This window comes from Molothrus aeneus, chromosome 5, assembly GCF_037042795.1.
Source record: "Molothrus aeneus isolate 106 chromosome 5, BPBGC_Maene_1.0, whole genome shotgun sequence".
Lineage (NCBI taxonomy): Eukaryota > Metazoa > Chordata > Aves > Passeriformes > Icteridae > Molothrus > Molothrus aeneus.
Window position 1 is genome coordinate 63,752,440 of NC_089650.1, and position 13,719 is coordinate 63,766,158.

At 47.1% G+C, this 13,719-nt stretch overlaps 1 protein-coding gene across 1 annotated transcript in view; it reads left to right on the plus strand.

The window, feature by feature from the left end:
- The window catches only part of BEND7 (BEN domain containing 7), a 46,823-nt gene extending 41,198 nt beyond the window's left edge, over positions 1–5,625 (plus strand). The window contains exon 9 of the mRNA XM_066550981.1: positions 3,696–5,625. Coding sequence (XP_066407078.1) covers positions 3,696–3,757 — 62 coding nt within the window. The 3' untranslated portion in view covers positions 3,758–5,625. The remainder of the gene's footprint in view (positions 1–3,695) is intronic.
- The last annotated feature ends 8,094 nt before the right edge of the window (positions 5,626–13,719 follow it).

Consider the following 13,719-nt stretch of genomic DNA (forward strand, 5'->3'; position numbering starts at 1 on the left):
CTTTCACACCGCGCCGCTGTGTGCTGGAGCAGCAGCTGCCAGCCGTGGAGCGCTGTTGGAGCACGTGCAGTTACTAAGGAATAGGAGCAGCAGAGCAGTTGGGAGGACAAGCAGCTTTAGTCTGGCTCTGGCAGGGACCCAGGGGGGGCTGGGAGCACGCGCTGCCTGGGAGCTGCCATCCTGCTTTCCTGGCTGAATAATATGGCAGGCTACGGCTGGGATGAAAGGTGCAGGAAGCTCTGCTTTGAAAGGTCCCTTCCAAGCAACATCCTGTTGGTTTCTTTTATCAGGGAGGGAAGCAATTCCGCTGCCAGAGGACCCTAATAAAGGTTGTTAATGTGGTGTAGTGTTATCTCCTCATTGCTCTGGAGCAGAATTAGCAGTTTGCTGCGGGTTTCTTGGAGCACTTTCTGTAGTCGCTGCTCAGGTTGTACATCAGGGATGGAGATGAACGTGCTGAGATAGTTGTGGTAGAGAAAGAGACTCCCTTTCCACTCCACTGCAGATCACCCTTGTGGTCTGCTTGCTTGTACGCCTCTGAGCATCCATGCATGCAGCTTTGGAGCTGAAATGCTTGTGTGTGATGTGTACTGCTCCACACTACCTGTGGAAGGATGCCTAAATAAACCACGCTGCAATTTGCATTTGGGGGGAGGTGATGCTCACAGGCTGTGAGCCAAGAATTTGATTCACACCCATTATTATATGTGTGCCAGTGCCTCTTTATAGGACAGATCTGTGTAATATCATACTGTTGTTGGAAGCAGATTATTTAAAGTGATACACAGACAGTATAATGACAGTAATTATGAGACAGAGCCAAAATATAGCTGCTTTGTATCAAGGAATGTAGCAAAAGAGGTGGAATATGATTTTTACTGGGGTCTTTCCCTGTTTTAGTACAGCTGGTTTTACAAAAGGGTGCTTGACAGGTTCTTTAAAGAGAGTCTGCGTGCAATTTATTCAGCTGTCTTCTCTGTTTAGCTTGAAAAATCTTTGGGGAAAAGTCTCTCTGACTGTGTTTGTGCAGTGCCTCATGCAATGGGCCTTGGTTGCAGATGACAGCTAATACCAGATAAATCATGGCCTCAGGTATTAGGAAAAATTTCTTCTCCAAAAATGTTGTTGAGCACGGGAACAGGCTATCCAGGGAAGTGGTGGAGTCATGGTCCTGGGAAGTATTTAAAAAATGTGTAGATGTGACACTTGGGGATATGATTGTTGGTGGACTTAGCAGTGCAGGATCTTAAGTATCTTTTCCAACCTAAATGATCCTGTTACTCTGTGATCAGTGGTTAACCTGGTGCTTTGGTGTAATAAAACCAGAGTGAATTGGGTTGGTTGAGGGGATCTTGCAGGAGACTGGATGGGGAGAAAAGATGGGGTATAGGAGCTATCCATGAACAATTCCTCTCTTGATCTTCAATAACTGAACAAACTGTGAAGCAAAAGCACCCAGGGAGAATTATTTAAATCAGTGATAAGCACTGGTGCCAAAAAACAAGGGAAAACTCAGATGCCTTAAATCTGCCTTTCCAGCTCTGTCAGTCCTGCCTGTGACACCAATGCCATTATGAACAAGATCTGAGTATATGTGGACTATCAGTGCTGAAATGTCTCAGTCTGTATGATTTTGGATTGTAGCCTCTGGCTGACGCTTCATTTGGGACACCTCAGTCACAGGTGTGGTTGCTCTCAACTCTCTCCATCATTGGTGGCAAGAGAGCTGCTTCCAGAGGGAAGGCCAGGTCAGCTGCAGTTGTGTTTGGAGGTGTCTCTCTTTTGGTGCCAGCAGGATCAGGCTCTGAGTGCAGTTAATTGGTGCCAGTGCCCACAGCCAGGTCTGAACCAGCTCCCTCTGTGCCCACAAACTAGCAGAGTCCTGGGATATGAGGAGAGCAGGGGATGCTTTGTTTTCAGAAAGCTCTTTTGGAACTCAAAAGCCTGGTAAAAAATAATGAAGCTGGTACATCCTCATAAAGCTAAGACATTTTTCCCAATTATATTTTAGCACTCCTGAACAGAAATGATGCTCCTGTGTTAAAATCACCCTCTATACTAAGAGGGCCTTGTCTTTAAAGGCTGTTGATTGAAGGGTGTTTAAAGTAAATTGGAAGAACTGTGGCAGTTAAACTTGCTGGGAACTTTGGTTCATTGACAGATAAATCTCAAGAAAATACTACAAGAATTGTCCCTAACAAATGTTATCAAAGCTCAGGTCTCAGAGAGTTCCAGCTTTTGCACCTAACCAAAGCTGCAGGCTGTGTCCAGACCTGAGCTGAGACAGATCAGACAGCTCTGGGGGTAATTATCGTGGGCTCAGTGGAAAGGCTGATTAGTTTCTTGGTGATACACAATACCTGGAGGGTGTGAGATAGATCTTTATCAGGATGAGGATGAGGCACCTTTTAGAGTCTTTCTGTGTAAGATGGTATTGTGAAAAGGCTCATCTTATTTCAGTGTACAATTTACACAAAGCAGTGGGATTTTGTGGTTTCAAAGAAAAACAAAAGGAAGGCATAACCCATAAATTCTGCATGTGAGAACAAATGTAACACAGCTGCAACACCCTTTTCTTGAATCCTCATCTTGTAAATTGGATTGGAAAGATGTAGGCAGGTTTAGGACCATGAGGTAGCACTCCTTACCCCTGCTTTGGACCACAGCCATGCTGAGAGTTTGTGTAGTTTCTCCACACTGGGGTTAATTTTGAGATGAGAAAGAATTTTGATATCCCTAACGGAAGCTGAAACACTAACATCCCAATCCTCAGGTCTAGGGGTGATACAGCTTTGTGAAAAGATGAGAGCAATCTCTTGGTAAAGAAGCGGATGATAAGAAAACAGCAACAATCCAATTCTATATAGGTTGTCTCCTTTTCTCTTGAAATACAATATCAGGAAAATGAAACTTGGGGGAAAAAAAAAAGAAAAATCTTTTCCAAAACCTTAAATATAAATCCTTTATTGTAATATAAATCTTTATCCTTTCAATGCGTGATTGTATGAGTCTTCCCTTTTCATTGGGATGTATTTGCCTCTCAGGCTGATTGATGTCTGTCTTCTCTTTGCCCTGTGTTCTTAGTGCCCTCGTTGTAATTCTTCTGTCCATCTTTTCATTGTTCTGTTTAGAAAAAGCACATTCTTAAAGTGCTTTTTAAAAGATGGGATATAATCATACAGTGCACCTTTTAAAGGTGTGTGTGTATATATATATTTTTTTTTTTTCTCCTATATGCATTTAGACTGCTGTGGAGTGGTGGGGGTTTTTACCAAATAAGATCCCAAAGTATGTACTCAAGGTTTAAAATTCATGGGGTGCTTTTTTCACTTCTTCAGAACCTAAACTTCAAAGGGGTGAGCATAGCAGTGCAGTTTGTGCTGAAGACTAATGGAGTGCTTTACATCTGAAGTGGGCTGCACTGTATGTTGTGTGAAAAACTTGGCTGGCAAATTTTGTATTCAAAAAAATTTATTTAATTTGCTTTTCTTTAGCCTGTCGAGCTCTACTCTTACTGGAATTCAGCAGCACTGCCTGTGTGCACACCAGCAGCTCAGCCTCATCACTAATTAAAATTAAAACTCAAATACATTATTTCCATTATTCTAAAATACTATGGTTTTTTGTTTCAAATTACTGATATCTTCAATTCTTTCATTTTTTAACTGATTCCTTCAAACTCTTTCTCCCTTCAGGTAACCTTTTCGACACCACAACAGACCATCTGATAGATGCAAACCCAGATTTTTCAGTTTGAATTTCACATCCTGCATCAGTGTTCTTAGCGGATAGAAACATCCTCTCCTTTGAGCAATGCTCCTGCAAGCTCAGCACGAGACCTTCAGTGTACTACAAGACATGGGCATCCATACAGTTTTTCTTACAAGGCTGTGTATTTTCCATGTAACCTCAAGTAATGAACCACCAGATCTCTTCACTGTTCTTCATCTTAATTAAGATGATTTCCCTCTGCATCCCATGCATTACTGAATTAGCGGGGTACCCACTCTGAGGTCATTCTCTTGCCTGTGTTTCTCCTCCATGATTGTATTTTTCCACATGTTTGTATGCTTGCCAGCAGTGTCTCATCTTAAACCACAAGGAAGTTGTGACTCTTCCTGTCCCCAGGGACCAGGGTGGCCTCTCTCTCCACCATGAACCCTGGGGGCTTAATGAGCATCTGACCTGGTGGAGCTCTTTGCTTCTGCAGACCCACTTTTCCTTTCCTGGCTGCTGTGGTACCAACGACCAGTCACACACAGCTCTGATTAAACAAAGTCCTTACTGGGTTTAGGAGGGAGTAAAGGAGGATTTCTCCCAGCAGTGCCCAGGTTCCTAGTTAGAGCAAGGAGCAGCTATTCCTCAAACAATTTCCCCTGTGTGGTCCTAGTGGGATGGCTCTTGAGCATCTTCGTTGTGCAGATTGCTGGAGGTGGTCATTTTCCCCTCACTGTTGCCCCCAGCTTGCTCAACACCTCAATTTCAAAATATATTATTTTTCTGTTTTCTAAGAAGAGGGTCTGCTCACTGTGATGTTTCAGCCCCTGTCCTTGGCAACAATACTCACCTATTTAAAAAAAAAACAAGTCACCTTTCAACTGGCACTGTATCAATATCTCAGCAGTTAAGACAAGGGAATCGATCAAGAAATTGCACTACCCTCTTAGACACTGAAAGGGTCAGGTCAGGGCTAAGGTAAAACTGTGTGTGGCCCCTCCTGCAAACCTTCATTTCTGCACCTTTCATCAGCACTAAATTCACTTTAAAAATGTCACAGAGAAATCTGGAAGGTCTTACCTACAACACCTATTGATCACCAGGCAGTTTGAGCACATGTCCTGCAATTCGAGGGAGAGCTTGCTAGAGCCTTTGCCATTGTGTTTCCTTTCCCTGTGTGTATCTTATCTTAGGTACTTTTTTTATTTTTTGGAAACTGTTTGGCCTTTGAGTGTCTCAACAGAAGTGCTATTACAGAGTGGGATGGTTTTCAAAATGTTCAACCTCTTTTTTTAACAATCCTAATGCCTGTTTCTCAGGTGTCACAGAATACCCACAAATAACACTGAAGCCAACGTGAACAGTTTGTTCTGTTGGCACCTGAGAAATCAGGCTCCCAGCTGTTCCCCACACACCTTCCATGGACTTTTAGGAATGACCATGTTCTCTCTGAAACTGTGGAATAGATTGAATGTGCACTGCAAACCTTAAATTTTGAGTCTTTCCTTCCTTCATGGCTTGGAGTTGCCTGCATTGGGCAGGGGGCACCAGTCCGTTGTGTTGTAACCCTTCAGCAATGAAATCAGCGTTTTGTAAATTTGGAAGATTGCATTTGTGTTTACTTACTGTGACTACTGTTCAGACTTTCTTCAGAAATCTTTTTATAGGGTTTATTAGAGAGAAGAAAAAAAAAATCATTCCATATTTAGGTAAAAATGTCTCAATCTTCTGTATATATGTTTTATTAATATGTAAATATTTAGATATTTTTAAATTACTATGTTCTTAATAAAGCAACAAGGGACTAGTTGTGAAATGGTGTATAACATTGTGTTGTGTTACCAATCTCTGGGAAATCCTCTTTGTCAGTTCAGAAAAGAAAACCTACAATAAATAACTTTAATTGCATGTGTGCTCCTGTGTTCTATGCTGGATTCCCATATTTTAGAGGAATTACTTTGCCACCAGCGGACTACGCATAGGAAAACCCTGAAAGTTCCCACCAGGATACTGTTTTTCCAGCTGGCTCAGCCAGAAACCACACTGGCCTTGCCAATCACAACATCTATATCCAATCATGTAATAACTCTTGAGCATTACAAACTGATATGCTTGAAGTCTAATTTTAATTGAATTAGGTGCCTTTATAATCTGCACTTAAAAGGTTAAGCTCTGCTTCTATGGAAACAACACACAGGAAGGACAAACCAATACTCAGAGGTTGGAGTAGCTGCAAAGATATATGCTTGGTAATTCATTATCACACCCTCATCAAATGTTTAGCCTTAGAAAATACTTCCTGCAAAAACATGTTCCTGGTAATCTTCCATCAATTCCAAGGAGCCAGTGATGTGAAGTGAAGCAGCAGCTCACCACACCTTTTTGGCTTTATACAAGAAGCACTATGGAGACACTGATGGTAAAAAGTCCCAAGGAGAGCTTCCTTCACATTTCAGTGGCTGCCGGGATCGGATGGAGCCTGGTGCAGAGCCTGCATCCGTGTGGGGTGAGCAGAGCCAGTGCAGGCTCTCCCCTCTGGGGGGTGCTGGAAGAGCATCTCGGTGATCACAGAATGGTTTAGGTTAGAAGGGACCTCAAAAGCTCCAACCCCTGCCATGGGCAGGAGCACCTTGCACAAGATGAGGTCGGCCAAAGCCCCATTCAAACTGGTCTTGAACACTCCAGGGATGGAGCATCCACAGCTTCTCTGGGCAATCTGTTACAGAGCATCACTGTAAACCAATCTCATTGTAATATTGTTTTTCTTAATAGCTAATCTAAATCTAACCCTCTTTCAGTTTAAAACTGCTGCCCCTTATCCTGTTCCTACAGGCTCTAGTAAAAAGTCCCTCTCTATCTTTCTTACAAGCCCCCTGTAAGTACTGAAACACCACTCTAAACTTTCCTTTTCTCAAGGCTGAGCCCCTCAGCTCTGTTCTCCCTTCTCTGGACACACTCCAGCACCTTAATGTCTTTGTTGTAGTGGGGAGCTCAAAAGTGTCCCCAGGATTCAAGGTGTGGCCTTACCAGTTCCAAGTTCAGGGGGGACAATCACTGTCTTGGTCCTGCTGATACAGGCCAGGATGTTAAAGCCTGGCTTTGTTTGGTTTGTGTTTTAAAAAACAGGGATCAGGTTAATACACTGTGTCTTGCAACATTTAAGTGGAGCACCTGAAATTAAGTCTAAGGTACAATTCTGAGCAAGGAATGTTCCTGTGTGCTGTGATCTGCACAGCACCAATCTCATCTGTGCTGCAGAGCCACCAGCACGTGCTGCTGCCAGCTGCAGGCTCACCTGTTGGAACAGCTTTGGGATGGAGCAAGTGACTCTGGCAGCAGCCACACCTGAGCTCCAGCCACACTCCTGCTTCCTTGCTGGCCCAGTCAGCCAGTGCATCCCTCTGTCCTGTCTACAGGACACTGGAGATTATTACTTTGGGTGAAAAAAATCCTTCTGAAGCTGGAGAGGAAAAAGGATATCCTCCTGGTAACATGAAAGGAAACCGAAGCCTGGGCTTTATAAAAAATGCATTAATTGTGAGACAAGAAGAAAGTCATCTCAAGTGCCTGTGACATGTTGGTTTAGAAATGGCTGGCTGAGTCTTTCGGGGGAAACACACTCTGTCACATCAGGGGGGTTTGGGGATGGGTGGTCCTGATGCAGCCACCCCTCCTCTAGAGAAACCTTCTCCCCAAAAAGCCTCCCCTCTGCTGAGGCCTCGCTGGGAAGTGCATTTCTCCTTCTCTGGGGAAGGGAGGGGGCACAGTCCTAGGAAAAAACCCCATGGGGCCACATCCTCCTAGAGAAACAGATGTTGCCAGCATTTTGCAAGACTTTTCAAATATAACCCCCTTGTGCATGTTCTCCCCCAAACCTAAAGCAGCAAAATGTCTTGTAGGAGGTGCTGAGATATCTCTTCTCCCTCCACTGGCTCTCCCACTGCTTGAGCATCCCTGCAGCTGGGCTAGGATAGGCACCTGCACTCCTTCCTGCCACGCTGTGATCACAGAGAGGCACGAGAGGAATTTGTACAAGTAGGTCAGGTATGATTTCTCATCTGCCGACTGCTAATAAAAGCCACTGATGTGAAACCTATAACATTATGTGTATAAATAATTTAGCTCCGGAGTGTAAACATCAATTCTGAGTTTTAAAAAACCCAAAATAATTCCATCAGCTTTTTCTATCCCCTCCATGCACATGTTGTTACACCCAGCTGATAACAAGGGCAGTAACTTCATGTTAAAGCGTTCACAACACCATCCTTGCCCCTGGAGCTACCAACAAGCAGGGGGTGAAGAGCTTCATCCACCTATGCCCAGCAAGGGACAGGTGAGGGTACCATGGTGGCCCATGGCTCCTGCTGGAGCCCGGCCACAGGGCCAACTTGGAGTGGCAACCATCACCATGGGCAGAGATGTCCCCTGGTTGTGTCCATCACCAGCACACCCAACAGAAGTGTCATTTTCAGGTTGGGGTGGATGGAAAAGGCCAACCCACATAGTTCTGCCATCCACTGACCCTCAGGTGGCCTGGAGGATCTTTCCTGCCCCAGGATGGTTCAGCAAATCATACAGACTGCATGTGCACTCCAGCAAAGGAAATCAGTCCAGGAAACTTTAAAAAACCTCCCTTACAGCAATGCTCCCACACCACAGGATCCCTGCTCTGCTTTTGCCCCATGCCCAGCAGTGCCCTGGAGACATCAGGTGAAAGGGGTGTCAGCTAGAGAAGGATGAGGGGGGCATTTGTGTGTCAGGACAGTGTGAGCCCGTGCCAGCTCCCCAAGGAGTCACTGGGAAGTTAGCAGGGATGGATCTGGACTGGAACCAGCATGTGGCTACTGCCATTACCACAGCTTAGAGAAAGCAAAGATTAATGTAATCATTTAATCCCGAGAGATTTCAGGATTCACCGACTGTATCTCATGTCTCCATTCATCACAGCACAGGGGACGTGTGTAAACTGCTCTGCTCTTAGCTGGACCTCTGCTCCCTCCTGATTTCCCTTTTCCTGAGTTCCTCACAGGCCCTCAGTGCCCAGCTCTCCCCACTGCCACATCCCTGCCTCCTGACACAGCTGTGGTGTGGGCCATGCCTCACTTTTTGGCTGGTGAGAAGGGTGACATTGTTGCAGTGTGATGCCATTTCCTGTTTCACCTATCCCAACCCCTCAGGTGTGCCAGCCTCTCCTTTCCCCTCCTGCTGAGAGCTGTCCATCAATCTTAACATTCCAGCAGGGTCGTGGTGTGGTTGGCAGAAGTTCAAAAGATGCCCCTCAGGTCCAGGCTCATTGGCCTGTCCAAGTGTCTTTATCCCTTGAGCCTTCCCCTCCTCTCACCTGGTTGGCCCTCACTTGTCCCCAGGGCTTAAAAGGAGACGGGACCATGCAGTCTGGATTCTGTTGGGAGCTGTTACAAGAGTCAGAGGTCTGTCATCCTGGAATAAACTCTGGATTAAAACTCTGCGGCAGAATCCTCTCCTTTTTCTCTTCACCATTGCCTGAACCTTTTCCACAAGAAGTAAACGGAGTTCCTATTTTGCCTGGATTTGTTCTGAGTGCCCAGCTGCAGCATCCAGCTGGCCAAAGGTATCTCTGAGGTGAAACACCACAGCTGCTGCCTTTGGTCCAGCAGCAAGGGTCAGACGAGGCCAGGCACGTCCCACCCGGTAATATTGGGATTAATATTCCATGTGACATCATCCACCCTTTGTTTTCTTCACTTTTACCTGGTGATGGCTCCATCCTCAAAACTAACAGACCTCCACCTCCCTGGCCTGATGCTGGCAGCACCAGTGGGGTATCCTCTTCCTGCATCACCATCCACCCTTCATGTACTGTTCTGATGCTGTAAGAAGAGCCAAGACTGGGCTGGACACCCTGCAGGGAATGGGGTTTGCCTCAGGGTTAGAAGGAACCTTTGCCTGCATAAAATTTGCCCAATCACCACGGTCTGGCTGGACAACAGAACAGCAGCAGTGACAGCCGATGACTCACTGTGGATTTGTCCTTTCTGTCCCTCTGGCCCCAGGTACCACAGAGGTGATCTGACACCACAGAGTCCCATCCTGCCTGGGGGTCCTGCTGCCTTCACTCCTTCCCCCAGGGCTAAAGCACAGACAGAGGCTCCTGAGCAGCCCATGGCCACCTGCACAGCCAGGTGCTGCTGCCAGCCCCAAGGAATGGCAGTGGATGTGCTGCATCCCACAGAGGTGGAGCACTGCTCTTCCTAGAGCCTCTGCTCATCAGGGCATCATGTTCCCAGCTTCATCTCCTGGACAGCACAGAGTACCAAACCCCAGTGCATTAACACAGATTTTACATTTAATATTCATTACAAATGGGCTCCCACATGGCTCCTCTGCTGCCTTTCACTGAGCATGGTGCATCATCTCCCACCTCTCATTCAAAGCCCCTTTGGAGAGGCCTTGGAGCAGTGGAGACTCCTGCCTCATGCAGGCCCCCAGCACCCATCCCAGTGGGATGGTGTCATTGTCATTACAGTGCAAGAGTTCTATTGTCATTACAGTGCAAGAGTTCCATATTGCTAGAGTTTTGTACCTCCTTGATGTTTCTTGTAGGCCGCTCCTCCAGGCACTGACTCTTCCTTATCCTCACAGCAGCAAACTGACTCCAGTTCTCCCCAACCAACCAATCCACTCTTTTATAACACTCTTCTTACTGGCTACAGCTGCAGCCTGTTAACATCAGGCCTGCTCCTAATCCTTAATAATTAACCCAGCTGCAACTCTTTAGGGGGCAAGATTACTTTCTATACCACCTTTATTTACTTATGTTCTATCCCCCTACATGGTGTCCCCGGGGATTGCCCTGACCCAGATGCTAGACCTTGCACTTGGCCTTGTTGAACCTCATGAGGTTCACACAGACCCACCCCTCAAGCCTGTGCAAGTCCCTCTGGAAGGCATCCCTTCCCTCCAGCACATCAGCAGCACCTGGTGTCACCTGCAAACCTGCTGAGGGTGCTCTAGAAACCACTGCCTGTGTTGCTGATGACAATATTAAATAGTTTTGGTCCAAGCCCTTAAAGAACATCACTCCTTACTGCTTTCCACATGGACATGAAATGTTTGACTGAACTCTTTGGAAATGACCATCCAGCCAGTTCCTTCTCCACCTAACAGCCTCAAACTCATACCTCTCCATCTCGAGGCCAAAGTGATGGGAATGACCATATCAAAAGCCTTACAGGAGCCCTGAACCCCATTGCTGTGGCTTGTAGGTCATACAGGATCCAACACCGTTTGAAGAGTATTCAGGTGGCAGCCTGTCTCACCCTGTGACAGAGTCAGAGACAATCCCATCCACTGAAACACCTCTGTGCTGGATCTAGGGGTGCTGTGGGGCTGAGACCTCTTCTCCTGACCTGGCAAATCAGGTGCTGCAGATTCACACAGGATGCTGGCACAGCAACACCCCTGGGAGGCTCTGACCCAGCAAAACCCAGCCTTGGCACACAGAAGCAGGGCTCTGAGGCTCCGTGTTGGGGTATGCAAACCCCCTCTGCTTCATGCAAGTTTTGGTCCTTGAAGCTGTGAGGCAGAACACTGCTGGGCTGACCTTGAGCAGCTCTTCCATGTTCTCCATCCTCCTCCGAGGGGGGGAGGTGAACCCACCCACCCCACACAGGAACCCCTCTGCCTTGGTGGGCCACAGAGCCCTCTGTGAGTGCCAAGGTTAATGCACAGCAGTGCTGCCCTCCCAGGGAGGGTTCACTGTGAGCCCCAGATCTCTTCCTCCAGAAACAAATTGCTCTTCAACTATTGCCATCTTGTGGCGTCTGTGACCCGTTGCTCGTTCCTTTTATCTGCTAATGGTGTTGGTGAGAATCAGCAGTGTACACAGGCAATTTTAAAATGAAATGTAAATGAATCAGAAATGCCTACGGAGGAGCCATTAGCATAAATCCAATCAAAGGGCTTTGTTTAACTTGTTAAAAATGACTAAATATTTAGTGAGTGTGGGTGGGTGAGGTGATTCTTGCTCACACTTGGTAAGTTTTAGAAGAAAAACTGATGCTGATATCCTAAATGGCTGAACTTATTAAGCAATTTTCTACCCTGAACTGTGCCTCCTCGGTCTATAACTCACTGGAATATTGTCCCCTGTTGAAGATCACCTCTAAAATATTATCACAGAATATGCTGAGTTGGAAGGGACCCACGAGGATTATCAAGTCCAGCTCCTGGCCCTGCACAGGACACCCCAGGAGTCACACCCTGTGCCTGAGAGCATTGTCCAAACACTTCTTGAACTCTGTCAGGCTCAGTGCTGTGCCCTGGGCAGCCTCTTCCAGTGCCAGCCACCCTCTGGGTGAAGAACCTTTTTCTATTATCCACCCTAACCTCCCCTTACACAACTTCAGGCCACTCCCTCCAGTGCTGTCACTGTCACCACAGAGAAGAGTTCAATGCCTGTCCCTCCTCTTCCCTTCATTAAGAGGTTGAAGAGCACAATGAGGCCTCCCCTCAGTCTCAACTTTCTCCAGGCTAAACAAACCAAGTGACCTCAGCCCCTACACATACAGCTTCTCCCTCCAGACCCCTCACCATCCTCATGGCCTTCCTTTGCACACTCTCTAACAGTTTAACATCTTTCTCATATTGTGGTGCCCAAAACTGCACACAGTATTTGCTTCTAGGAGCAGTTGACTCACTCAATGAGATATGTGGACTCTTGTGAGCACTGCAGGCCTCTCCTGGGAGTGGAGATTCCCTTGGATCAAACCCTGCCCATCCCTGTCATGCCAGTGGTCCCACCCAGGCGGGATGCTGAGGGTGCAATGCAAGATGGCACCACCAGCAGTGCAGGACCACCTGTGTTGTGCACCACAAAGATCACCTTGGGGATGGTAGACTCTGATAGAAGGGGAATATTTTCTACAATGAAAGTGATGATGCAACACTGCAAGAGCTTGCCCAGAGAGGTGGTACATGCCCCATCCCTGGAAACATTCATGGTCAGGTTTGTTGGGGTTAAAGTTTTCAACTTCAACCTGGTTTAGTTGAAGATGTCTCTGTTCATGGCAGGGGGTTTGGAACCAGGTGACTTCTAAAGGCGCCTTCCAACCCAAACCATTCTGTGATTCTATGAACAAGAGACATTCCAGTGCCTATAGATTTTATCCAAACTGGAAGGGTTCACTTCTTTGGCCCCAGTGTTACCTGCTGAGTGTCAGGAGGTGCACATGAAGCTGATGTTTGGTGGCAGTTTCAGTGGCACCAGCAGCCAGCCCCAGCTCCCTGTTCCTCTGCTGCAATCCACCCATCCCACCTCCACTCCTCATGATGCCACATTCACAGCAGCTTGTGCAGAGATCAAACCAACCCTAAAGTAAAGTGGGGAAACTCCATTTTTTGAAGCACACATCTATTCCCTGACCCATCGATTACACTCTAGCTAAATGGATAGTGCTATGGATATTGCTCATAGAGATGTAGCTCTGCAGCTTGGATTAAATCAAAATCCGAGTTAAAAACAGCGCTCAGCCTTGGCTCTGCTGACTCCTTGGGCTCCGCAGGGATCACTCAAGCTGGCAGCAGACGGGGCTTGGGGCAACGCTTTGCATTTGGGAAGAGCAGCTATTTCCTGCTGCTTTGCTCTCTGCAATGGAGCTGCACCGGGCGGGTGTTAATTGCCTTTCTGGAAATCAAAGCAGCGGCACGGGGGCTGGCTGCTGGGCTTTGCTTCCCCCAGGCGCTGCCCATCAGCCGGCTTTGCCTTCCTGTCTGCACGGGGAAATGCCTCACCTGGAGGGATGCTCTCCGCAGGCCGCTCTGAGCATTTGCCCCTCTCCACACTGCCCCTTATCCCGCTGCCCAGGCGTCAGGTCCTGCGAAGGCAGATGCTGGTGTGCAGAGTTTACTTAATGCCGATGCTGGGCACAAATCCTGGGAAAACGCACTCAAATCTGGCTGCAGAGAAGGGAGGAGGAGCAGTGGGATGCAGGGAATGGGAAAGAAGTGAAGAAATGGGAAGAC